The sequence below is a fragment of the Trachemys scripta genome, chromosome 8 (assembly GCF_013100865.1).
Source record: "Trachemys scripta elegans isolate TJP31775 chromosome 8, CAS_Tse_1.0, whole genome shotgun sequence".
Lineage (NCBI taxonomy): Eukaryota > Metazoa > Chordata > Testudines > Emydidae > Trachemys > Trachemys scripta.
The window spans coordinates 50,283,570-50,311,562 of NC_048305.1; the positions used below are offsets into that span (position 1 = coordinate 50,283,570).

General features: G+C 48.1%; 1 protein-coding gene across 2 annotated transcripts in view; it reads left to right on the top strand.

Moving 5' to 3' along the window:
- PAPPA2 (pappalysin 2) overlaps positions 1 to 27,993 on the top strand; it is a 172,939-nt gene that overhangs the window by 83,426 nt on the left and 61,520 nt on the right. For both annotated transcript variants that reach the window (XM_034779976.1, XM_034779977.1), the window contains exons 14-15: positions 20,933 to 21,101; positions 25,676 to 25,853. In XM_034779976.1, coding sequence (XP_034635867.1) covers positions 20,933 to 21,101; positions 25,676 to 25,853 — 347 coding nt within the window. The remainder of the gene's footprint in view (positions 1 to 20,932; positions 21,102 to 25,675; positions 25,854 to 27,993) is intronic.

Consider the following 27,993-nt stretch of genomic DNA (forward strand, 5'->3'; position numbering starts at 1 on the left):
TGAATAGATATGCGGACAGAGTTGGCAACGTGGTTTGTTGCAGGGATTGGTTCCTGGATTAGTGTTTCTGTTGTGTGGTGTGTAGTTGCTGGTGAGTATTTGCTTCAGGTTGGGAGGCTGTCTGTAAGTGAGGACTGGCCTGTTCACATACTATTTGTCCTAAGGAGCCCTGTGTCTGTCAGACCCTTGATCCAGCAAAGCACTTAACCATGTACTGAACTTTTAGCATGTGAGCAATCCCATTGACTTGAAAGATCAACTCACATGCTTAGAATGATGCACGTGCTTGTCTCAGTGTGCTCAGCGCCTTGCAGGATCTAGCCCTGGACATCCTGGCGTTAAACATAACATGCTGGTTAACAGCATCCCTCAGGAGATAAAGTTGAAACTTCCCAAGTCAGCTTTGGCACCCACCAGTCTCTCATTAAACTCGGAGAGAGAGAAACACGAGGAAAGCAATTCTCCATAAAACAGACCATTGGCAGGAGCTTGACAGATGCCTGCCTTTCCATTTGTGTTTTTGTTTCCTTCCACTTTACCACCGGATGTCCCAGTCCTGTTCCAAAAAGCTCCACTGGGGAGGGGAATCTCCTCTTTTCCTGCTAGGATTTGGGTGCCATGCTAGATTCCTCAAATACCTCTGCCCGGAGCTCCCACCCCATCCCTCAGAGGCTGCTCCTTTACCAAGTCTCACGCAGCTTCTTCAGTAGTAATACTAATAATTAATTAATAATAACATGCTTTAATTTATCGGTGTCCAGTGCGCCAAGGCCTCCAAATATCTTAGTAAAGTATGTAACTGAGGAGCAGTATTTGCAGAATAGGGCAGCATGTTCCAAATAAATCACACTGCAAAGGAAAAGAGGGAAGAACTGACATCCAAGATTGAATGAATAAATAAATAATGCAGAAAGCACATTCAGAGCCAAAGACACAGAGCGGAGAAGGAATTAAAGGAAGGTGGTAAGATTTGTTCTAATGATGATAACAGATGATGATGGTGATGATGATTGATGATTCAAAGTTTGGCTGTGAATCCTGATCCTAATTTTTCCAAAGTTTAGAAGAGTCCAGATCCAGGGTTCGCATTCAAGCAATTATGCAGATAGTGTCCAACTGGGAATTCTGGATTTTGTCCATGCTCATCTCTAATACTAACTGTTACTGTTGTTATAAGTTTTCTTTATGAATGGCACTGAACGAAAGAATGAAGTAAGAGTGTGTTTGTGTGTGTGTGTGAGAAAACACTAATGTGATGTAACTGAGTTATGCAGAGTTCTGGAATGCATAACCAGAGTTTCAGGGTGAATGTGATTTACATAGCAACAGAAATCGCAGCTTTCTTAGTGAATAAACTTGTAAGCGTTGGTCTCAAGCCCTCGCTGAGGGGGCACCATCCACCTGAAATCGAGTCAGTTTCCTTTTGGGAGTAGTCACGGCCACACATGCCCCTCAGCCCCTGCCAATGATGTGATTTTATAATCACATTTTCCCAGACATAAAAATATATTTCTTTCTCCAGTTGCTGTGTGAAAGACCCACACAAACAAGATGGGAGACTGACTGATACTGAAGGAAAGGTGGAACGGGCCATACACAAAGGCTGCCAAATACACAAAGAAAACAAATTGAAAAGATAGGGAATGGCATATTTTTTCCCCTATGATCTCTTTATTGAAATCTCAGGGAGGTTATTTGTAGCAATAATAGATACATTTCAGACCAAAGTATCATTTTTAAATGAGTGGTATCCCTTTAAGTACTGACATGAGATTGCAAAGAGACATATCACGTAGCCTTCACGCCATACAAAAGCAGATTTTAAAGTACATACTGCCCACTAATGAATAGCATAGCTTTACAAATCCTGTGTCTGAGTCCTCTCTAGTGTAGCTCCCCTGAAGCCAGCGGACTCATGAAAGGCATAGAACTTCATGAGTTAATGTACAACTCCTGGGGTTGCTGGGAATCGGACTGAATCCACAGCATAAGCTTTGTAAGCCTCACTCATCACGCCAATGGAATCCACGCCTTCAATGATTTTTCTGTGGGTCAGGCTCGCCCGATGAGGTGCTGAGCCGAACGAACGCATCATCTGCCAACGGTAGAACATGCTCACCAGCAGCAATGGGAATCATGGGGCTAGTGGTACCTTGTCATACTCCCTTTGAAGGAAGGAGACTTTTATGGGACGAAGGGATCACGGGGGGAGGAGACAGTTGGGGATGGGGAGTCACACCTCTGAGCGTATGGACAGGTGTGTGGAGGCAAGTCCTGGGGAAAGGGGCAGGTTTGCACGGACAGAAGGGATGATCCATCTCTATCCCTCCTCAGGCTTTTGTCTGAGCTATAGGAGAGGGGACAAAATTGTGGGGGAGAGATGCCCCCTGCTGGCTCTGGAAGAGGAGCCAGCCTCCTTGTCATCAGTGTGCTGAGTTTGTCCTGCTGGGTGGTAGGGGCAGAAACCCACAAAGGTCTTTAAACCTTCTCTTTCTTCAGACATCATGCGGACTGTGGTGCTGGCCAGGCTGCTTTGTCTTGGCTCAGTTCAGCGTGGTGCTGACACCACAATCTGTGGCAGCTGTGTCGTCCCTTTCCTCGCTCTGTGACTTCCCAGAGCTGGGGGCCTGGTGGCTCTTCCTCCATCCTCTCCAGGAAGCATCATGGTTAGGCAGGGCGCTAGGAGCCAGGACTCTGGGATCTAGTCCCCTGTTCTGCCACTGACCCTTGTCAGGCGAGCCATTCTGGGGGCTGATTCACAGAGATGAGCGCCTGCCACCTCAGGTGGAAGGAAGAGTGCTCAGCAACTCTGGCCATCAGGCCCCCAGGACCGGATATTCCAATGAGCCCCTCAGGGTAGGTGCTGTACTTGTTTGAAAATCAGGATGTGCTGGGTACTTTGGAAAATCTGGCCCATGTTGAAATGGGAGCCGAGCTCTTTTTGAACCCTCATGGGAGATCTGAGAACTTGGAAATCTTGCCCTCTGTGCATAAATGTGGGCATCCAAGAAATGGGCATCCAACATTAGAGCCTTTGCTTCTCTTTGCCTCATTGTCACCACCTATAAACCCAGTATAACAGCACTTACCTTCCAACCAGGGGTCTCATTAGGAGTCAGGAAAGTGCTTTGGGTAGCTCGAATGACGTGGGCTTTAGAAGTGCAACATATTCATATCATCCCCATCTTGTGGACAAGAAGGTCCCATACTTGGGGGGCAGAGGACCCATAAAGCCCGGCTCCCCCTGAGTCCTAGTGTGCAGAAGTCAGAATAACAATAACAGAGCCTCTTTACCAGCTCTGGAAGCGCCTGGCTAATTATTTCCCCCTTCTTTCATTTTAAAAATGATTTTCAAGTCCAAAACAAACATACCAGAATATTAAAACAAAGCCTAATAATATATTGGGTATAAATGCAGGTGGAGTTTGGGAAGAAAATACCCCATAAAAGTTCAGGAATAAAACATATTTGCAGGTTCAGAGACTTCCACTCACCAGTAAAAGATGAAATCTGTGGTGTTCCAGTAAAGAATTGAACTGACCACACATGCAGTGTGTATGTAAGCCTATTATTAAAAATAACCCCACAAAAGTAACAAAGGAGACTCGGAAAAAGAGGTTTCCTGGCCTTAGTCTAGTTTCATTTCCAGTATAATAAAAATAACATCCCTGTGTTTCTCTTGCATCTTTCATGCTGAAGGATCCCCAAGTGCTCTGCAGCCTGTACTACAATAAAGAGATCACACACCCACACATGAAATGCAGGCATCTCCGGGGAACATGGCAGTCATTCTGCACTGGCAACGAGACATAGTTGTTTCAAAGAGGGGAAGCGATTAGTCTCCCCAGGTGAAACTGCAAGAGGAATTATAGGGAGTACAGAAAGTGCCTTAAGGATCACAAGCTGTCAGGCCTTTGAATATTGTCTCAGCCAAAAGATGCCCCACCCTCAGTGCCCTCTAACACCATGCTGGGTCAGGGGTGCAGAGTGGATGGCAGCACATTGACTCCCCTCCTCACCTGGCACTTCAGGAGCACAAGGTTGTGCTTGCTCCCTGTGCCAATGCTGGGAGACTGAGATGCTGTCCTCCCTGAGCCCACATGGGGTCAGCCATCGAAAGCTCCCAGCAGCAAGGAAGGAATGACTTCAGCATGTACCTCGTTAGGACCTGAGCCAATGCGCACTGAAGCCAGTGAGAGTCTTTCTGTTGACTTTGATGGATCTTCCCTTAATCCCTTCGGATCCACTAGGAGGTCTACACAACTGCTTATGTCACTGTAATTTACAGGGGTGTGAAGAAGCCACCCCCGCGAGTGACGCAAGTTGCAGCGACCTAATGGCACTATGTCAGCGGGAGACGCTCTCCTGTTGGCATAGAGCGTCTTCACCAGGCACGCCGCATCAATGCGACTGCACCAATGTAGCACTTCTAGTGTAGACTAGTCCTATGACATCCTACATAGGGCATGTCTACAGTGCAGCTAGGAGCAAGGTTCCCAGTCCCGGTAGACAGACTCGTGCTGGTGGGGCTCAGGTTAGTGCCCTGAAAATAGCCAGGGGGTCAGGTGGGCTTGAGAGGCGACACTGCAATGCTCACAGTGCTATTTTTAGCATGCTGTCTTGAGCCCTCTAGCATGAGTCTGCCTATCCCAGTTGGGAGGCTCACTTCCAGTGCCATGTAGACAGGGCCGGCTCCAGGCACCAGGCAACCAAGCACATGCTTGGGGCGACACCTGGTAAGGGGTGGCCAATCTTGGGGTGGCGGGGGGGCAGCGCGGCATGGCATGGCATTCCACGGGGGGGGAGGGGGCGCTCTGGCGGCGCGGCGCTTGGTGGGGGGGGCGGCGCAGGGCGCGGCGCTCGGGCGGGGGGTTCCAGCGGCGCGGCACTTGGCGGGGGGAGCGGGCTCCAGCGGCGCGCAGGGGGGGGCGTGGTGCGGGGCTGCGGCGCTCGGCAGGGGGTTCCAGCGGCACGGCTCAGCGGGGGGGGCGGGCTCGGCGGGGCGGCGCTTTTTTTTGCTGCTTGGGGCAGCAAAAAAGTTAGAGCCGGCCCTGCGTGTAGACATAATCTCGTTGCACCCAGAGTATCTGAAGCAGCGCCTCTGCCTGGTACTTCAGCCCCTTCCAGTTAATTGCTTTTGTTCTCCATCCAGCCTTTCCCTTTGCATGTGAACACCAAGCCACATTCCCTCCTATTTTCTTTGGTATGGACTGTACATCAAGTCAGGGCAGCAGATTTTATTTATTGACTTTTTAAACTGCATTTTATTTTTAGCCTGTTGGAGTTTACGTTTGCTTGTGCTGGGAAGTGCCTTGGCACTATTGAAATCTAGTCTGCATTGTATTCTTATCCCCCCCCCCTCCAAGTTTTAAAGGATTAAAGAGAAATCTGGTTTTGGTTTTTTGGAAGTTTTTAATTTTTGCCTTTTCTTGTTCAGCAAGGGAAGAATTGCAGTTCCCTAAGCTGTTCCCTTAGCTTTCGGGCCCAAGTATCTGACTTTTACCCAGGAATGATTTGGCCTTAGGTTTCAGTAGTTAACTCCCAGGCCCCTCCAAAGCTGGGCTATCCTCTACTGAGAGGGCGAACCTCAAAAGGAGAGCTGGACCTAACCAGAGCCCCAGAGCCAGCCTCTTGGTGGGGGTGGTAATGGGAGGACTAGGGCAATATGTGGGTCAGGAAGAGAAGGCAGACTGGGGGAGGGGGGAGGAGGGAAAGAAAAGGAGAAGGACAAGAGGGAAACAAAGGAAGGAAATGGGAAGAGCCAGGCAAGTGTTAGAGGGAGGGGATGCGAATGAAATAGAAAGGGATACACAAGTTTGTTTGAAAAACATTTGTTCCAGGCTAGTTTAGCACTGGTGAAAGGTATGGGACTGAGAGCCCCGTTTATCGCATACAGCCTGGGCAGCATCACAGCAAGCTTCCTCCAGGCTGCTCCACCCACATGCCTGTCACCAGACCTGGAGGGACCCCCCACCCCACCCCACACATTTCTAGGGGAGAGAGTCAGAACTTGATAATCCTCGGTTGTAGGGCTGGATTTTGAACTTGGCATGAATAGACTCCAGCTCCGCCCTGAAGTCTCCTTCCAGCTGTTTCTCCTCAGGCAGCGGTGACTGACCCCTGGGGCATTCCTTGGGCATTAGTGACAGGCATGTAGGACTTGATGGCTGAGCTCTGCCACCTGGGGAACTCGTCTCGGTAAGCTGTTCACCTATCCCCAGAATGCCCAGGGCTAGGGCCGTAATATGGCAATGCAGACAAACATAAGTATGTATGGCTTTTTTGTGGGCAATGCTGTTTCTTCTGCTATATGCAGGCCATTTCTAGAGCTTAATGCCTTGTACGTTAGCTATTCAGAATGCTTGAGCCGTCTCGCTCCATTCCCCTCAATTTATAATCTACAATAAAAACACATTTTCATAGCTCAGGGTACATGATTGCACTGAAAAGGCCTCTGCCTTTGTCATAGACTCTTAGATTCATAGATCTGAAATCCAGAATGGACCATTAGATCGTCTAATCTGCCCTCCTGTATAGTGCAGGCCACAGAATTTCAGCCAAGTTATTCCTGTACTGAGCCCAATAACTTGTGTTTGACTAAAGCGTCTCTTCCAGAAAGCCATTTTTAAAGGGGTAGGGGTTGTAGAGTCGATTTCCAGCAGTACATTCAAGGATCTGGCATTCCTTGCCCACAGGCAGAGAGGTGGGCAAAGTAGTCCTGCTCCAGCCTTCTTTGTGATTGTCACATAGGCCCTGTCTACACCAGAGAAGTCACTAACATTGATTCATTGGTACGAATCAGAGCAAAGCTGGCACACCAGGCTGGCACACCAGCAGTCTGCCATTTCCAGCACAGCATCATCTAACCCTGCTAGGAGCAAGTCTAACCAATGAGATGCTTGAAACTAGGTCAGCGGCTGGCACGGCCTCTACACTTGGGCTCCTAATGTTGCCAACAGCAATGGACCAGAGTTGATGTAAACAACGGTGGGGGATTTTTCCTCCAAGGCCTTGTGGCTTCTACGTTAGATACCATCCCCTACCCATTTAGCGCATATATATGTCAGTGAAAGGCACCTTAGAAATACAAAAGAAAGGGGGAAGGTCAAAAATTATGTCAGGGCTGAAGGCAACTTGCCTTCCCAGTGAGAAACGTGCTTGTTAGCATGAGGAAATGAGATACTGCATGATTGGTCAGCTCTAAAAAAGAAGACAGTAAGGCCTGGTCTACACTACGAATTTAGGTCGAATTTAGCAGCATTAACTCAAAGAATAGGACAGGAAAGGCCCTCTTCATCCTAGGAACCAGGAGCCAGCTTGTAGAAGCCTTGAAGGCAATTTGAGGAGTTCCTGTCAGTGAGCTTCCGGGACATAAGGGGATGACTCAGTGCTGGATTTCTCAGTGTGGCACGTGGGGTGAGAATAAACCGCATGAGATTCCTGTGGCCACTTGAAATGGGCTCTGGGGAGAACCCTTGCTAGTTGGTTGTGCACGTCTGTGGGGAGGGACCACAACTTGTTGGTGGAATGTGCAGTGTAAGGAGAGATGGAAATTGCTCTTGGAGGCTTGCATAAGTGGATGTTTTATTTTTTAAAATATCAAAAATCTTTTAAAAAGGGTCAAAATGAAACATTTCATTTCATCCAAACAACATTTTTATCCTCTTTTTCAATTCATAAAAATTTAATTTTCAGTTTGATCAGAAACAATTTTTTTAAGTATTAGCTAACTAAACCAGGGGTTGGCAACGTTCGGCACGCAGCTCGCCAGGGTAAGCACCCTGGCGGACCGGGCCAGTTTTATTTACCTGTTGACGTGGCAGGTTCGGCCGATCGCAGCCCCCACTTGCTGCGGTTCGCCGTCCCGGGCCAATGGGGGCGGCGAGAAGCCATGGCCAGCACATCGCTCGCCCGCGCCGCTTCTCGCCGCTCCCATTGGCCCGGGACGGCGAACCACAGCCAGTAGGGGCCGCGATCAACCGAACCTGCTGCGTCAGTAGGTAAATAAAACTGGCCCGGCCAGCCAGGGTGCTTACCCTGGCGAGCCACGTGCTAAATGTTGCCGACCCCTGAACTAAACAATTGTGACTCACGTAAACGTAGACATTTTTTCAGTTTGTGTCATAGTTTGTCTATTATAGGTATTGATGTGATGCTTGGCATGACCATGTATTATAAATGGGATGGATGGATGGATAGATAACCTCACAGTGACAAAGGCACGGATAACTGTAGTGAGGTTCTCATCTGTAAAGAAAAAAGGTCATAACCTTCTAGCCAAGTGTGGGTAACAAATCAGTGGTGTTAGCTGATGCTGCTCGTTAGCCAATCAGAAGCAGCTGAGAATCCAGCAGCACCCCACACACACACACACACGCCCCCAATCTGCCAGTTCTTGTCAGTGGCTTCTATAACCCACAAGCGCTATTCTAATGCTGTCCAGGTTGAGTCTCACGAGCTAGCTGTCATCAGTATCTCAGGGTCTTGGCCAATGAATCTCAACTATAGCATCTGGCAGGGAGAGGCCCTGTGTATACACAGCCCCTTTGTGTGTGCCTCAGAAGTGACAGACTTGCTGTCGCTGTCAAAGAGGGAATCAGGAATCCGTTCCCACCAATCCTGCTCTAGTGTTGAAATCTGGTGGCCCAACTGGGAGTCAGGACTCTTGGGTTTAGTCCCCAGCTCCGCCACTGCCCTGCTGAGCTGTTTGGCAAGTCATGTCACTTCTCACTTCCATATTCCTCTATCTGTGTAGTAGGGATAATGACACTTACTTGCCCCACAGGGACTTTGAGACTTAATTAGTTATTGTCTGTAAGGTGCCTTGAGAGTCCTTGATAGACTGTGATATCTTGAATGGGGAACGTACTATAATTATTAGAAAAGGAGACACAAAAATGCTCCCTGCTCAACTCTCCCTGGACATACTCAAACGTGTGGGGCAAAGAGAATGAAATTGTATTAAAGTAACAGAACAGGAACAAGCACCATCCTCAAAGAAGCTGCTTTGGTTTGAGGGAAAAGAGAACATCAGAGAAGACCTCTCCCAACCATCATACCACGTTGCATCATGCTCCACCAAGGGGAGAAATCTCCACCACTGCTTTAGAAGCATTAGATCCCAGAGGAAAATTCTTTTTCCTTCCGCAAAAGACCATGGAGATTTCCAATAGAAACTGCACTGAAGGAACTTCTCACACATATACAATCACCTCTCCTCATCTATCCATCAATCTGTTTTTGCCAGATTGCTTTGGGGTAGGCATCTCTTATTTGATTGGCAGCGTGGCCCTGATCCAAAGCCCACTGAAGTCAATTCCAAGACTCCCTATGACTTCAGTAGCCTTGAGCTTCCATTGTCCATCACCCTGTACATTGACAGCAGTATAGAAATCACTTCTAATAATACTTTTCACTTGTTAAAATTGTGGTTTAATTTTAAAGGCTGTTTTGATAGCAGCCAACGAGACTGCAGCCTGGGCAGATGTTACAGCAGATTTATGGATGATTTATGGTGCCTTAGAAGGTTCTGTTTGGTTTGGTTAAGCCCACCAGTATTTTCTGGGCTCTTTGAAATATTCACAATAAAATCCAAATTGTCATGTTTTCAGAAATTTGAGGTTTTCATATTTTGCTTTGCTTGCAAAATTGGTCCAATTTCCTGAAAAACCTGCACAGTTTCACAGTTATTAGAGCCCTCTTTGAGCAGTTTCAGATATTTCCAGATTTGAAATTTTGTTTGGTTGATGAGTTTTGCCCTCAAGATCCAGGGGACGGTTCAAAGCATCACATGGTTGTTTGCCAAAATGGCCATTTGCCAAAATGTCACAACAAATCATTTGTTTGGGCTGCAAAAGAGGCTGGGATACAAACACCAGTATTTTTCGAGATGTTGCATGGAGGAAAAAAATAATATTGGCTACTTGATTTTTCTTGCACGACCCTCATCCAAAATATCTAAGTGTCATGGGACTGCAAGAGTGGGCTGACGGGATAAGCTGTATCCATCTGTTATAATCAACAAGAGAAAGAAAGATCTATTTCACGCTGAGGTCAGAGCTGTGCTGTCTATGGCATGTCCCCACAGATACTGCTGAGGAGTATAGATTCCATGCGTCATTATGGACAGACACTTGTTCCTGAGAATCATGCCAAACCATGGTATGCTATAAATTCTAGCCTCTAAGCTGGCTGTAACACATAGACCATCTTTTGTGTGTTTGTAGAGCACCTAGCATAATGGGATCCTAAGGGCTGCCACAGTACATGATGTTCTTTTTATGAGTACTAGTCTCCTGAAAAGGAAATCTGTGATCAATGATACCATTCTGGAGACAACCAAGCCAAGCCCCCTCCCTTGATATAACTCCTCTGAGGTTTATGCCAGCAGAGCTTTTGACCCAGCCATTTTTAAGCACTATTGTAGCTGGCATAGTTCTGATCCCACAGCCTACGCTTGTCACCCCATCCCCAAGACTGACAAGGCCCTGTTCAGTATCAGAACTGGCCAGCAGCATATTAAACGGTCTCCACAGCATCATTGCAGCGCAGCATGCTGACACTGCATCGCTGGCTCATGAGCTTACGAAGTTGCGTCACAACATAGATGTGCAGCAGACGTCATGGTGCTGTGGCACAGAAATCAATATTGCAGGCTTCCTAGTTTTGTCACCCCAATATTCCTCTTCCAGCTTGATGTCTTTACCTGCCTTTCTATAGTAGATTGTAACATCTTTGTGGCATGGACCTGGTCTTATAAAGTGTCAGAGAAATAAAAACAGGACAAACTCCTAGTGACTATAAGTGTCTCAGGGAAGGGACCACTTTTTTGTTCTATGTTTGTATAGTGTTTAGCACAGTGGGGTCCTGGTCCAGTACTAGAGCCCCAGGGTGCTACGCCAATGCAAATAATCAGTAGTAATAAAAGTGGCATCCTTAGGGTGGCATGCAGAAAATAAGCAAATTCCCTTGTCACATTCCTTGTCATTGAGAGACTGGAGATAAGAAAATGTCCCAAGAGAAAAGACCCACCCCCCACACCTGAGAAGGTTACATTGAATAAGAGCTCAGATTATTCAATGGGAGGTAAACACAGGGATGGGGAAGGGTTGTGCCCTTGGGTATTTTGGGGGCACAGTTATGGAGCAGTACAACTGCATGGAGAGAGGAGAGGGAGGTCTACAATTGGTACCAGATGCACTCGGAAGCTAATGACCTGACAAGCGCTGTGCTCATAAAACAAATTCTTTCAAAAGGAAGCAAATGGAAATATAAGCTAGTGAAAGAATTTGCAGCGGCTGCCCTGAAACCATTTCTCACTTCATAAACAGGTCTGTGCAGGAAAAACAGCCTTTTTTTTTTTTTTGTGGTCCTTTCTCTTGCCATTTTCCCCTCCTCCATCCACCTCTAACCCTGAATGGGCTGTTCCGTGCGGGTTTCCATGGTAACTTTGGCTAATGGGATGTCGCTGGAGTCGGCAATGAGGTCTGTTCGTTCTACGCATAAGTCTGCAGCATTTTTTGGTGTCTTCGCTCAATGAGTATTTGTCCGTGGTGGCTGAGTGGGTTCCTTCCACACAGATGGCTCCTGCAGCTGTAACACCTGGTGCTAGCAACCTGTGAGTTCTCACAAGCTGAACTGGCTTGGGATTTGGATGGGAGACCTTCGGGGCCAGGGGATGACCCCAGCTGTTACAGGAAGCTGTGTGGTTGATTCACTAGGTAGTGCTCTTCCCTCTGAGTAGCTTAACGGGTGCTGTGCCTCTTGGAGGTACTTCCTTTTGGGGGAGCCATAAAACCAAGGTCTTGAGCACTTGCAATAACTTTACAGGGTAATCAAACTTAAAGAGCCCAGAAGAACCCCCTCTAGCCTTAGGTTCAAAGTTACAGCAAACAGAGGTAAACACCCTAGTAAAAGGTACATTTACAAGTTGAGAAAACAAAGATAAAACTAACACGCCTTGCCTGGCTGTTTACTTACAAGTTTGAAATATGAGAGACTTGTTCAGAAAGATTTGGAGAGCATGGATTGATGTCTGGTCCCTCTCAGTCCCAAGAGCGAACCACCACCAAAACAAAGAGCACAAACAAAAGCCTTCTCGCCCCCGCCAAGATTTGAAAGTATCTTGTCCCCTTATTGGTCCTTTGGGTCAGGTGTCAGCCAGGTTACCGGAGCTTCTTAAACCTTTACAGGTAAAAGGATTTTGGAGTCTCTGGCCAGGAGGGATTTTATAGTATTATACATAGGAGGGCTGTTACCCTTCCCTTTATAGTTATGATACGCCCTCCAAATCACAGATAGTGTTGGACAGCCGGTTCCACACTGGCTGTGATTTCTTCCTGGAGCTCTAGGAGAAAACAGAGTTAATAAGACACATGGACCTTTAGACATACTACTGATTATATAAAAACTAACAATATGTTCGACATTCCAAGAACAATTTTTAATTGTTGATTCGGGGAAACTTTCCCAGGAGAGTGAATCAGCCACTTTGTTAGAAGTTCCTGAAATGTTTTGTATTTCAAAATCAAAATCTTGGAGAGCTAAACTCCACCAAAGAAGTTTTTTGTTATTTCCCTTGGTGGTATGAAGCCACGTTAGCGCAGCATGGTCGGTTTGTAGTTGGAAACACCATCCCCAAATGTATGGGCGTAGCTTTTCCAGTGCATACACCATGGCATAGCATTCCTTTTCGCTGATTGACCAGTGGCTTTCCCTCTCAGATAGTTTCTTGCTGAGAAACACGACAGGATGGAATTCTTGATCCAGTCCTTCCTGCATTAAAACTGCTCCCACACCCCGCTCAGACGCATCCGTGGTTACTAGGTTTGTGAAAGTCTGGGGCCCTTAGCACAGGGTCAGACATGAGTGTCGCCTTAAGCTGGTTAAAGGCCTTTTGACACTCATTAGTCCACTGAACTGCATTTGGCTGTTTCTTTCTGGTTAGGTCTGTCAGTGGGGCGGTGATTTGGCTGTAGTGGGGTACAAATCGCCTATAATATCCGGCCAAGCCTAAGAAGGATTGGACCTGTTTCTTTGACTTTGGAACCGGCCACTTTTGAATAGCATCCACTTTGGCCTGTAGGAGATTTATAGTTCCTTGACCCACCTGGTCCCCCAGGTAAGTCACTGTTTTGGCCTATTTGACACTTTTTAGCCTGTTAGTCCTGCCTGCCTGATGCGCTCGAAGACTTTTTCCAGGTGCTCCAGGTGTTCTGCCCATGAATCAGAAAAAATAGCCACATCATCTAGGTAGGCAACTGCAGATTCTCCCCATCCCTCTAGGAGACCATCTACAAGTCTTTGGAAGGTGGCGGGTGCATTTCGCAGCCCGAAAGGGAGTACATTGACACCCTGCCTGGGTGACGAAGGCTGACCTTTCCTTGGTGGGTTCATCTAGTGGTACTTGCCAGTACCCCTTGGTTAAGTCTAAGGTAGAGATGAATTGGGCATGTCCCAATTTCTCCAATAGCTCATCTGTGCGTGGCATTGGATAGTTGTCAGGACGAGTTACAGCATTTAGCTTAAGGTAGTCCACGCAAAAGCGTATTTCCCCATCTGGTTTGGGAACTAGAACCACTGGAGATGCCCATGCACTTTTAGAGGGGCGGATTATACTCATCTGTAGCATGTCCTGGATCTCCCTTTGTATAGCAGTTTGGGCATGAGGTGACTCCCAGTAGGGTGGGGTTCTAATTGGGTGAGCATTACCTGTGTCAATGGAGTGGTATGCTCGTTCGGTCCGTCCTGGGGTGGCTGAGAACATGGCCGCAAAGCTAGTGCACAGCTCCTTGATCTGCTGTCGCTGCAGACGTCCAAGGGTCGCGGAGAGGTTCACCTCTTCCATGCCACTGTCACTTTTTCCTTCGTAGTAGACACCTTCAGGCCACTCCGCGTCATCTGTTTCCTGGGCTGTAAACTGGAAAACCTTTAATTCTCTGGAATAAAAGGGCTTAAGAGAATTAACATGGTATACTTTAGGCTTTATGTTGGAGGTGGGGGATGCTATGAGATAGTTAACAGCTCCTAGGCGCTCCTGGACGGTGAATGGTCCTTCCCACAACGCTTCCATTTTATGGGCCTGGAGCGCCTTTAAGACCATGACTTGGTCTCCTACTTTGAAGGACCGTTCTCTGGAATGTTTATCATACCAGGCCTTTTGCTCTTTCTGAGCATCCTTTAGGTTTTCTTTAGCAAGGGCTAAAGAGTGTCGGAGGGTGTTTTGTAGATTGCTTACAAAGTCTAGAATGTTAGTTCCTGGAGAAGGTGTAAGCCCCTCCCATTGCTGCTTCACCAACTGTAATGGCCCCTTAACCTCGCGGCCATACACAAGTTCAAATGGTGAAAACCCTAAACTGGGATGTGGTATAGCCCTGTAGGCAAAAAGCAACTGCTGTAACACTAGGTCCCAATCATTGGAGTGTTCATTTACGAATTTACATATCATGGCCCCCAAAGTTCCATTAAACCTCTCCACCAGGCCTTGGTTTGATGGTGGTAAGGGGTGGCAACGAAGTGATTCACCCCATGAGCTTCCCACAGGTTTTTCATGGTCCCTGCCAGGAAATTAGTTCCCGAATCTGTAAGGATGTCGGAGGGCCAACCTACCCTGGCAAAAATGTCTGCTAATGCCCGGCACACACTTTTAGCCCTGGTGTTGCTTAGAGCTACTGCTTCCAGCCATTGGGTAGCAAAATCCATGAAAGTCAGTATGTACTGCTTTCCTCTGGATGTCTTCTTTGGGAAAGGACCCAGAATATCCACAGCTACTCGCTGAAATGGGACCTCAATTGTGGGTAGTGGCTGGAGAGGGGCTTTGACCTGGTCTTGGGACTTTCCCACTTGTTGACACACCTCACAAGACCGGACATAATTAGCAATGTCCTTGCCCATTCCCTCCCAGTGGAAGGACTTCCCCAACCGGTCTTTGGTTCTGTTCACCCCAGAACGGCCACTGGGATGATCATGGGCTAAGCTCAAGAGCTTTACCCGATACTTAGTGGGAACTACCAACCTGTCTTTGAGGATGCCAGTCTTCCTGGTGTCCACCAGAAAGAGTCTCCTTGTATAAAAGTCCTTGTTCTACAACAAACCGGGATCGGTTAGAAGAGCTGAGAGGCGGCGGGGTGCTCCGTGTCACTGCCCAAGCTTTCTGAAGGCTGTCATCTGCTTCCTGCTCGGTCTGGAACTGTTCCCTTGATGCTGGAGACATCAGTTCCTCCTTAGACTGTGTACTTGGGCTTGGTCCCTCTGAAAGCGATGCAGGTGCTGAGGCTGTTTCCGTTGACTGTGAACCGCTGTCCGCTACACTATGTGGTATTTCAGGCTCTGGCTGAGCCTCTTGGGTAGGGTTATCTGCTGCTTCTGCCAGTTCAGGCTCGCTGGTGCCCTCTGGCGTTGGAGTTGTAGACGGGTTTGCAAACGCTGTACTCAGTGCTGGCAATGGTTCTGGCGCTGGTTGTGTTGCCAGTTCTGGTTCTGGGACTGGCTTTGGCTGGGTCTCTGGGATTGGATCCACTAGGGCTGTTGCAGTCATTGGCAGGGGATCCGGTTCCACCACCTTTGTTTGGGTCTCTGGTAACACAGACGGGGCCCTGGTGGACGGCTCAGGAACAGGGATGGGGATGAAAGCTTGCTTAGTCTGGCTGCGGGTGACTATTCCCACCCTCTTGGTTAGCTTCACATGGTTGGCCAAGTCTTCCCCCAGCAGCATGGGAATGGGATAATTGTCATAGACTGCAAAAGTCCAAATTCCTGACCAGCCCTTGTACTGGTCATGTAACTTGGCTGTAGGCAAGGTTACAGAGTGTGACATGAAGGGTTGAATATTCACCGGAGCCTCCGGGTTGATGAGTTTGGGGTCCATTAGGGATTGGTGGATAGTCGACACTTGTGCCCCAGTGTCCCTCCACGTGATAACCTTCTTTCCGCCCACTCTCAAGGTTTCCCTTCGCTCCGAGGGTATGAGAGAGGCATCTGGGCCTGGGGATCTTTGGTGTGATTGTGGTGTAATGAACTGTAATCAGTTGGGGTTCTTGGGGCAGTGGGCCTTTATATGTCCCAGTTCATTACATGTAAAACATCGCCCTGCTAATGTATCACCGGGGCGATGTTGGTTGGTGGAGACTGGTGGGGTGGGGTGAGAAGGTGTCTGGGGTTTCCCTTGGGATGTAGGTGGGGCCTTGGGTTGTCCCCGGTGGTAGGGTTTTGTTTCGGGTTGCCCCTTCTGATATTCGCTCCAACTGCTACTAGTTTTTTTCTTTTCTGCCACCTCCACCCATTTGACTCCAATCTCCCCCGCCTCGGTTACAGTTTTGGGCTTCCCAACTAGGATGTACCTTTCTATTTCCCCAGGAACACCCTCTAAAAACTGCTCCATTTGCATTAGGAAGGGCAACTCTTCTGTAAATTTAACATTTGCTCCTGATATCCAGGCCTCCCAATTTTTCCCAATGTGGTAGGCATGTCGGGTAAATGACACGTCTGGTTTCCACCTTAGAGCTCTGAACCGCCGACGGGCATGCTCGGGTGTTAGCCCCATTCTGATTCTGGCCTTGTTTTTAAAAAGTTCATAACTGTTCATGTGTTCCTTAGGCATTTCAGCCGCCACCTCTGCTAAGGGTCCACTGAGCTGCGGCCTCAACTCTACCATGTACTGGTCTGTAGTGATGCTGTACTCAAGGCAGGCCCTTTCAAAATTTTCTAAGAAGGCCTCAGTATCATCGCCTGCCTTGTAGGTGGGGAATTTTCTGGGATGGGAAGTGGTACCTGGAGAGGGGTTGCTAGGGTTGGCCGGTATATCCGGCCTAGCCCTTGCTAATTCCAGTTCATGCTTCCTCTCTCTTTCTCTCTCCTCCATCTCTTTTTCTTTTTGCTCCATAGCTCTCTTGTGGGCCTCCTCTTTGGCTTTCTCTTCTCTTTCAGTAGCTGCTTTCTCGAGTTCATTTATTTTGAGCAGTCTCTTATGATATTTTTCACTTTCTTCTGCCACCAGTCTCACCAGCTCTTGTTTAGTAGCGGTGTCACTGGTACTCATTTTCTTGCTTTGTTGGGCTGGGTCACACCCCTTCTGCAGTTCACTGAAACTGAGATGCACTCAGCTCAGGGCTGCTAGGTAACAGAGACTTTCTAACTAGCTATCCCCGAGAGGTAGAAAGAAAAAAAACAATTCAGCTTGTAATACCTTTTGCCAGCTGTTTGCTCACTGTTTGAACCCTTCTCTTAACAAAGACCCTTGTTAAAAAAAAACTTAACACCTCTGCATTCAGGCAAGGAGAGATAAGATATGCATCTACCTTCAGCTCTGCTTTCTAAGCAGCTAGAAAGGAGAAAAAAAATCTTACTGGCTTTTGGTTTAAAATGATCCCACCACTCTGCCACCATGTCAAGGCTCCTTCCCTACTCTGAACTTTAGGGTATAGATGTGGGGGCCTGCATGAAAACTTCTAAGCTTAACTACCAGCTTAGATCTGGTCCGCTGCTACCACTCCCAATGTGCTAATTCCCTTCCCTGGGTAGCCTTGAGAGACTCCTCACCAATTCCCTGGTGAATACAGATTCAAACCCCTTGGATCTTAAAACAAGGAGAAATTAACCATCCCCCCTCCTTTCTCCCACCAACTCCTGGTGGATCAAGATCCAACCCCCTTGGATCTAAAAAGCAGGGAAAATCAATCAGGTTCTTAAAAAGAAGGCTTTTAATTAAAGACAAAGGTAAAAATCATCTCTGTAAAATCAGGATGGAAAATAACTTTACAGGGTAATCAAACTTAAAGAGCCCAGAGGACCCCCCTCTAGCCTTAGGTTCAAAGTTACAGCAAACAGAGGTAAACACCCTAGTAAAAGGTACATTTACAAGTTGAGAAAACAAAGATAAAACTAACACGCCTTGCCTGGCTGTTTACTTACAAGTTTGAAATATGAGAGACTTGTTCAGAAAGATTTGGAGAGCATGGATTGATGTCTGGTCCCTCTCAGTCCCAAGAGTGAACAACCACCAAAACAAAGAGCACAAACAAAAGCCTTCCCCCCCCTTTGTTACCCTTCTCTTTATAGTTATGACAGTAGCAAGGACACCTTCTGTCAAGAGTAGGTAAAGCCCAAATCCTAGACCCATAGTTACTCCATATTCAGTTTTTAGCACATTTCCCTTTTTAACACCGCCACTTGACAGTTTCCTTGCCGGTCCTGCGGTGCTGAATCAAAGCAGAGATGGTCCTGTGGGGAGAGAAGAGGGACAGGAGAAGTCGCAGAGCAGCGAAGATGGGCTGAGAGGAACGAGGGAGAGTGTCTGAGGCCATGTCTACGCTACAGACACTGTAGTGGTATAGCCATGGCTCCAGAGCTATGCCACTGTAACCCCATAGTGTGGACACAGACTACAGCTACAGAAGGGGGTTTCCTGTCACTGTAGGAACACCACCTCCCTATGTGATGGTAGCTAGGATGACAGAAGCATTCTTCCACCAACCTAACTGTGTCTACACCAGGAGTTAGGTCAGCATAGCTCCGGCACTCAAGGGGTGTTGAGCCCTGAGCTCTGTAGCTATGTTGACCTGAGTTGTAAGTGTAGACCTGGCCTGATTTTCCACACACCGTTCAGTCCAGGATGTATTTAGCTGCAGTGGATATGTGTCCAGTACACAAACCCCTCAGCTCAGTGCTTTGCTGACACAGCCTTTGCAGGAGCTGGCTACATGTATGTTGGGTTTGCTCAGGTCTCCATAAGGGGTTTTTTGGGGTGGTGCCCGCACACAAGAGTGACCCTAGGGGAGGAAGGCTGCTTGAGTGGTTACAGGATAGCCAGGAACTCGAGAGACCCCAATATATTTGTGTGTCTGAATGTGATTGGATGTTTTAATTAAACATAGGGTCCCCTCAAAGCCCCCTTTAATAATATGACAAGCTATACAAGAGTTGTCACAGTATATACGAAACACAGATCTCCCTCCCCCGATGCAGGTATTGCTCGCTCTGAGATAGGTGTGACAGCGTGTGTGTGACAGAGACTGTGTGTGGCTGTCAGTGCATGAGGCTGTGCGTGAGTGCAGATGAGCACTGTGTCGCTCAGGGGTAGGTGTGAGAGTACGTGGGAGACTGTGTGTGAGCACAGATGAGCACTGTACTGTTTTAACTTGTGTAACTAAATGATGAGTGATTTCCCCTGGGATTTGCTCGGTAGCCTAGTCCCTGCCCCCATTTCCATCTGACGACCATTAACACATGACAGAGTTACAGGCTTGCATCAGCTTACACTTTTGTAGAGTAAACCCAAACGTCTGGGAGATCCCTTGTGTGGGGGCTGTGTGCCATCGAGCAACTCACTGCTCCACTTGTGGCCGTGGGTTGTCCTGGGATTCTTTCAGGCAGGGTTGGGGCTCCTTAAAATCCATAGGGTCCCCTCAAAGCCCCTTGTTTGTACATCTCCACTCAGCTGTCACAGCTTTTCTGAGTTTCCAGGGGGCTCTGATTTCCTAGGGCCAGCAGGGTCCCCGTAGGGATGCAGAGAGGTGGGAAGCAGATCCCCAAGCAGCATCATTTTATGTCCTGATCCTTTGAGATGCTGAGCACCTGCAGCTCCCATGGAAGTGCAAGATGCTCAGCGCCTCTCAGGATGTGCCCTTATTATTTTCTAATGAAGAGCTGATGGGAAAAAATGGTGCGAATCCTCAAGTAGCATAAATTCAGCACTGAAGTCAGCGGAGCTACACTGATTGACAACAGCTGAGGATCTGGCCCAGCATTTCTAAGGGACAGTCTTCGGGGGGGAAATATTGGAACAATCCCTTTGCCTGCAAAAGGAACCTTCGATCTTTTAAAATTGTCATGTGGGTTGTTGTTTTTTTGCCATTTTTACCTTTTGCACTCAAAGCCTGCTCTTGCTAGACTGTCTCTTATTATGTGTTTGTACAGCTCCATAATGTCCTGGAAATGTGGCTTTGAAAAACATGCCCGCTTGGGCATGCCCCCTGATCCTGAGATTGGATTCACGTGGGCTGATCTTGGTGCCTGCGCAGTCTCGTTAACTAAAATGCTGTTCCCCAGGGTTTCACGGGTCTGATTCACACTGCTTCCTAGCGGCTAAAACTGAGATCAGGGCCCCATTGCGCCAGGTGCTGCACATACCCATAGCGAGAGGCAGTCCACGTCTCAAAATGCTTACGACCCAAATAGGTCAGACAGATGAAGGCTGAGAGGGGAAACAGAAGCACAGAGGGGTGAAGTGAGGAGTCCAGGGTCACACACATGGCAGCTCAGGGGAACAGCTGGGACCAGAACTTAGGTTCCCTGGCTGCCACTGTACTTCTCTCTCCACTAGACAGCACTGCCTCTCACCCAAGCGTAAGACCGGGGCCTTAACTGTTAGTATGTGGGAGTTTGTGTGCTGGGAGCAGGTGGAGATTAAACTAAGGCAGAGCCGGAGGAATGGGGGATATGCTGGGATCCAGTACCCCTGGCAGAAGAACACATCTCTTGTCCCCAGAGCAAACCTTCGTGAGTGCATGCCTAAATAAGAAGCTGTTGGATATGGGGTGGTTTGAGCCCCCTCACTCCATCCTTCCACTGGTGCTGCCACCTCTGCAGATTAATTGAGGACTAGACTGCAGGGAAACTCCCAGTGTTAACCATCTGCCATCCAGCGTCTCCCTTAGGAAACCAAAGGGGCCGGTGTAGAATGAGCTGAACTTTACAGCCTGCCAATCTGAGAGAACCGCAAATCCAACCACAGCGTTGTCTGTACTAACGCGTCCTGGGCTGGACATTGGAGCCCTGGACACCGACTGTGCTGACCCATCCCAAGCGGTGCTGGCACACAGGGCATTCCCTTGTGATGCCGCAAGGGAGGAGCTCCTCCTTCTGCAGAAGCGCTGGGATTCCCCACCATGGGGACCTGTCTTTTGATTCTCTTCTCCCACCTTTGTCTCCTCTACAGCTGTGCCCGCTGGACCTGTGGGGAGCAGGGCAGCTGCATGCCACTGCAGCTCGACCATGCCTTGGTGAACTGCACGTCCAGTGGCCCAGGACACATGAAATGCGCTGTTGCCTGTGAAAAGGGATTTGTCCTCCAGTCCAGCGGCGGGAAGGGTCTGAGCCCCAGGGAGGTGAGTTCTGGTGGAAATAACCATGCAACCTGACTGAGTGACTGCTAGCTGAGACAGGCTGCTACCCAGCTCCTTCCAGCTTGCTTGGGGCACCCCCAGCTCTGCCAGTGCACCTCAGTCCTGACCCACAGCACTCCTTGCTTTAGTCCAGTGCAGGACCACCACTCTCAGCAAGACCAGTGCCCTTCAGTCCCAATCCATGGCACACTGCTGTTCCAAACCTGGGCCCCTCACAACCCTGCTAATGCACCTCAGTCCTGACCTGTGCCACCTACTGCTCTGTCAGTCTGGGGTCTGTTTGGCACCGGGGCTCCCAGTCAAGCCAAACTGAAGGATGTTATTGTGAAGTGAAGAGTGATCCCCCAGGGTGTAAAGATACTCCTGGGGATGGTGAGGAGAGAAGTTTTCCTGGAAATCTCTCTTCAGGGTACCAAATACAGGAACACTTTCAATAAGGGGGCACATCTGTCATGGGTACAGGATCACCCCTCTATTTGATTTCTTCTGGAATGTAGAAGAGAGGTGCCTCATCCCCACCTCTCCCCTGGTAGTAGTCTCTTTCGTGGGTGTGGGGCTGAGGTGAACCAGAAGGGAAGAAAGCAGCCACCATTATCCTGCTGCTTCCCTGTGGTCTGCCTTTCCTACTGCAAGTTCTGCTAGTCATATTTGGATCTCTGTGTCTCTGCAAAGAGCAAACACCCTTTCCCTACCTCCTTGTTAAATATGCAGCACTAGGAGAAACTGAGCCACACACAATAGTCAGACAAAATATCATGAAGATTCCCCACTTCATCACAGTGTGCAAATCTGACATCAGTAAGTGGGCATAAGGGAGTCTACCAGAGTGAGAGCATATCTAAATTGGTGTCATTTGCACAATGAGGGGTTGGAAAAGGATACACAAAGTTGTACATTAAAAGCAGTGTGTGAGGGGAGCTACCTGAATGTACACCTTCCTTTGCCTTCCTTATTAGCTGCTTTCCCTCCAGCAATCCCCTTACCCAGCAAGTTACACCCCCGTGCTCTCTCTTAGGGCTTGTCTGCACAGGGACATCCAGGAAAGTTAATTCAAATTAACAGAAGGTGTGAATTTGAAGTGGATTAGTTCAACCACATGAAATCCCTGTGTGAACACCAAAATTCAGAATTAAAGGCGCCTCAGGCTAGGTCTACACTACCCGCCTGAATCGGCGGGTAGAAATCGACCTCTCGGGATCGATTTATTGCGTCCCATCGGGACGCGACACTCGATCCCCAAATCGGCGCTCTTACTCCACCAGCGGAGGTGGGAGTAAGCACCGCCGACAGAAAGCCGCAGAAGTCGATTTTGCCGCCGTCCTCACAGCGGGGTAAGTCAGCTGCGATACGTCGAATTCAGCTACACTATTCACGTAGCTGAATTTGCGTATCTTAAATCGACTCCCCCCTGTAGTGTAGATGTACCCTCAGTCTTCAAAGTGAATTAAACCAAATTAAGGTCACTTTAATTCTGATTAACAGTGTCCACACAGGGGTTTAGTGAGGTTTAAATAATCCACTTCAAATTCACATTTTTCCTTAATTCAGATTAATTTTCCTGGATGTCCCCATGTAGACAAGCCCTCAGACTCAAGGTCATCTCTGATGGAACTCCATTAAAGTCAGTGGAAGTACATCAGGGATGAATTCAGACCAGCTAAACTCCCTCTTGCCCATGCTTCAGTTCACTTCTGAATTTATCCGGCGACCTGTGGGTCAATCCTATGCCACACCCTCCAGCTTTCCCAGCAGCACTAGCACGGAAGCGGCTGATGAGCAGACAACCCCTTGTATCGCAATATACTGCTCTCTGTACCCCAGAGGGCCAGTCCCGATGAATGAATTAAATTGCCACATACCGCATTTGCAAATTCAGTCTGTTAGACAAGCGTATTATCCAGCGAGGAACTGAACACCAAGCGGAGGTGATGGTTGTGGCAGTGTGTGAAGTCCCAGAGAGTACTCTGGGTGGCGTATCAGAGAAACAGATGACATGAGTCCATGACAGTTCCGGAGGGAGAGACTAGAATGACAGGTGTCTCCAGAGTGTTGTCACTGTAAAGGGTAAGGTAATTGCTTGTGTTTTGATCAGAAAAAAGTAGGTTAAGAGAGAGGCGTTTGAAGGAATCTGGATGAGGAGCTAGGTAATAGGATATGGAGCCTTTCTTCCTCTGTCAGTCACTGGTACTAGTCTGTGTGACATGAATTTGGCCTAGTTCCGAGCAGGCAAGGGTCTGTGTTTTAAGCCACCACTATCGCTAGCTCCCTTGTTAGCTGGGAGACCAAGGACTGAAGGGCCTGGATATTGAACTACCCTAGAAATGATTCTTGTAGGTGGAGGTAGAGTCTCTTTGGCAGGGCGCTGGGCACAATCCATACTGTATTTGCAGTACCAATAAGTGTGGACTGCTGGACTTGAGTCTGTCAGGGTGGCGCCTCTCTCCAGTGCCGGACAAGAGAGCACAGAGTGAAGTGAGGTGAAGATAGATGTGGGTATAAGGAGAGTTTAGGAGACTTTTTCCTGAGGCTGGAAGCAGTTCATGTCTGGAAGGGACAATGCAACTGTGAATGTGTTTCCCTTCAGTAGTAGTTAGATGGGCACTTAGAGAACTATTAGAGTACGAAGATTAATCAGGCAGATGGATGAATCTAGACAGGCTGCTTGGCCCCTGTCTCTCCGAAAATTCTATTAATCATGTGGCCTTCCAGCTAATCCCTATGTAGGTCGAGGCAGATGTCACTGGATGGCAGGTCCCATAACACACACTGGTCCATTCTCAAGAGGAACAAAATGTTCTTTTTGTCTCTAAAATGAAGCCACACAACATAAATCTGCCTGGTGGGAGTTCTTAACATTTGGCAGTCAAATGGGAAGTGTATGGGCAGGGCTGGGCTTGAGGCTGTGACCCAGCAGATGGGATGTGGCAGGTGGCCTGTGGTGAGTTTTGCAGACTAGCACTGCTCTTCTAACTCATCACAGGGCAGTGGTAGCTGTGGGGTCTCCATTATTGGGTGAGCATTTGGTGGGACGGTGATGCTTTGGGAATGCTTCTGTTGTGATTTCCCATGCTGCTGGGCAGGTAAGTGTCACTGTCCTATGCTGCTGCATGTAGCCTCGTCTACGCTGCAGAAGAAATCGTGCTTCATGTAGCCAGGATTATGGTTATAGCTAATGCAGCTCACTACATCCACACATTTTTAGATGGTAACCCATGTGCCACGCAACTGGATTTATTTCAGTGCATTCTGGGAAAATCCAAGTGGTTATCCCATCCAGCCCCCTTCCCCGTGCAAGGGTCAAAGGATTATAGGTGGCTTTAAAATTGGTGCAGTGCATTTTCAGATGTCCTCCGCCACAGTGATAGATATTGCATTGCAATTTCTACACTATAGAAAAAACATTGTTTAAAATGTGACTCCATCTTGCATTGTGCACATGCTGAGCCACAATTTAACCGTGCCCCTGAACTGGGCTACATATGTCAGGGCCTGTTTGTTCTGCAGCTGTTCAGTGAGTTTGCAGCCAGGTTGTAACATGGTTGACTACACACACAACATGGGTGTACCACATTTCGAACCTGATCGTGATCAGAGTTATAATGTGATTGACAGATCGTAACCAGAGTCTCAGGTGGTTCTTCTGTTGTGTAAAGGGGCTTTCTTAAGTGTGTTTATTTACCTGGTTATCGAGTCATCCAAATTCCCAGGTGTCTGTGGGTCCATACAGAATAGAAAAATAAGCTTTGAAGACCCACTTACAATATGGCTGTCCTCTGATGTGGTTAAAATAAGGCTCTTTTTTGCAGCGTAGAAAAGACCAAGTCACATTTTCTAACATATTACAGCCTGGCTTAGGAGCTGTGTGCTAACCATGTGTTTTGCGAAGTCCGCCACACTACTAATTGATTGCAAACATCTCTAATGTAGATGACCCATACGTTACCGCAAAGGCCCCATTGTGTAGCATGGGGCCATACATGCATTGTGCTCCCAGAGACGGCAACACGAGCACATGCCTTGTGCAGGACAAGGGACGGTTTGAGCATGGTGTCCCAGTGGAGGAAGGAAGGGAGAGACGCTGCTATTCTTTGAAACCCAGGCCAGCCTTTTTGCCACTGTAGTAACTTCTAGGCTGTGTCTATGCTGCACACCACTGGCGGCAGTGTGTAGGGTACGGGTCGCTACACACTGCAGTGACAAGCAAGCTGCGTCCATGCTGCAATGTGTAGCTATACACATCAGTGAAAGGCTCCAGCTGTGGGGAGCTGCTGGAATCTTTCCCTGCAGTGGGGAGGCAAAGGGACATTAGACTGCTAAAAACAGCAATGTAGACGGGTGTGTAGAGCCATGTAGGGTACATACTGATAAGGTTCAGGCTTGTCTTTACTCTCCTCACTGAAGCTATGCCTCACTGTCAACACTGTTTTTTATACCCATGCTGGGGGAGCATGCAGTGCATTTACTCTACATGCCACCATAAGGTCTGTGCCATGTAGACCTACCTTTAGACTACAACTCATTCGTAAAAATCAGAAGCAGGCATGTTTTCTTCTTAGAAAGAGTTTCTGCTGACATGCAACTCCGGGAGGTGGGACAGATCCGTGACCTGCAACCCCGTGGACTGTGGAGTTCCTGACCAGTCACACGTATACTATGCTGAGTTCTCCTGCCCCACCGGGACTACGTTCCTGGAGCGCTGCTCCTTCTCCTGCATCAAGCCAGCTAAGCTTCAAGGTACGGGATGCCACAAGTGTCCACCCTTGTTCCGTTCAGAGCTGAGCTTTGCCTCTCCACCCCTACCAGTGTTGTTCTGACTTTGCCAGCCAAGCAGGCTTTAGGTCTTCTGAGGCCACCTGGGAAGATGTGCTTTATCTGTCTCCTTCCCCCCCAGTACTAATGGCAATCCCCATGGCCACTTGCTGCCTGCCACTTCAAGCCATGGGAATGTCCCCTCCCATGTGATTGTGCAGCCTCTGTTAGCCCCTTTACATAGATCTGGGAAGGCAGGAGTGGAGCAGAAGTGCAGCTGGCCAAATTGGGATTGGGGGAGGGCTTTGCTGGGGACAGTCAGACGGGAAATCAAAGAATGGCACATTAGCTGAGGGGCATGTGTATGTATGTGGCACTAGACTCCTGGAAGCACAGGGCCTTTTGTAGCCACAGAGGCCACTACTGCAGTCTATGGCATTATGACTCCATATGTTGCTTCCTGCCCACCACCTCCCTCAATCCCTAATTTGTGGTTTGAAGCCAAGGTAACAAAAGAGAGCTGCTATTCCTGTCTCTACAGGACAGAGATGGATGGGATTTGGGGGTTATTGTCCTGACAATTCCAAGCACTGGGGCTTTGTGTGAGTTTCCACTAGCTTATTCACTCTAGCATCACCTACAATAAATCATTTTAATGGGTGTCCTATTTAGCGAGACATTTATAGCTGAAATGTAGGAAAATTGTTCCTCTTTTTATCGAAAGTACAAACCACAGTCAATGAATCTGATTTTCCTGACAGTGAGCATGCCTGCAGATCCCAGCGTGAACTGAGCAGTGCAGCGTGTGAGAATGCCTATAGTCAACAGGCCAAATTTTGACCTACACAACACTGTTGCCTTCAGTGGGGCTGCTCAGCTGCAAAGGAGGGCAGGATTGAACCTCCTAGTTCATACAGATGTCTTTGTTTTCATTCCACCTGCTCTTGCTCCCACTGAAGTCAGCAGAAGACTTGCTTCGGCTTCAGTGGAAGAGGAGCAGGCCCATCCATAGAACGCCATGGTCTTCTCCAGTGGCTGAAACAATGCCTGCCTAGTGGATAAAATCAGAGAGTCCCATCAACTTCACTAAGCACTGGATTGTAAACTTAGATTGTAAGCTATTAAGACAGGGACCTGCTGGCTTCATAGTTTCATTGAAGTGCCTTGCATCCTGGTGGGCATTAGATCAATAATAATAAATACTAAAGATAGATTATATGATCTGTGTGGCAACAGTCATGGGCACTACCTTGCAGGAGAGCCAAAGTAAGGAGAAACCTTATGACTAGCTCCTTGGGACACAGGCCCTCCGGGAACGTCGGAGGGGCCGCCAGCACAGCATCTTAAGCTTAGCTAAGAGTTGTGGGAATACCACGCCAGCCAGAACAGACTTCTGCTCACTTCTCCAGGCTGGGTGGGCTCCATTTTGTCCAGCACAGGAACCAGATATGAGGGTGTAGAAATGTGTTGGAAGATGGTGCTACATTTCCCATCCCTTGTCTGACTGTTCCTATTCATTTATCTTTGGAGTTTCTGAGGTACCAGTTGTGATGACAGTTAAGCACTGACACAGCCCCTAAGGAGAATGATAGAATTTATTTATTATTATTATTATTATTTATTGATGATGTATTAATTGCATAGCACTTAGGGGCCCCAGTTAGGGATCATGGCTCCATTGCATGAGGCACTGTAACAAATTGATGGCCCCTGTCCCACAGAGCTGCCAGTTTAAGACAAGTTACAACAGGTGACTACAACAAACAGACAGGGGAACACATGAGGAAACAAGGCGATTGCGACTGGCATGATAAACCAGCTATCTAGTCATTGCTGAGTTTTCCACAGGCATCACAGCAGAGGAGAGTTTTAAGGAGGATGTGAAGGAAGTTTAAAGAGCTTGTCAAATTCCTTTATAGAGAGGTGTCCCTCCTTCTCTAGGGGTTGTTTCATTGACTTCCCACTGCATTCAAATGGTCAATTTCAGTAAGGGCCTGACCTAATGTCAAGTGAAGTCAATGAGTTTCTTTCCATTGTCTTCACTGGCAATGGCATCCGACTGTATAAGAGCAGCTCTTGCTGATTTCCATGCCCATAGGGTTGTGTCTGCTTCAGGGAGTCCTGC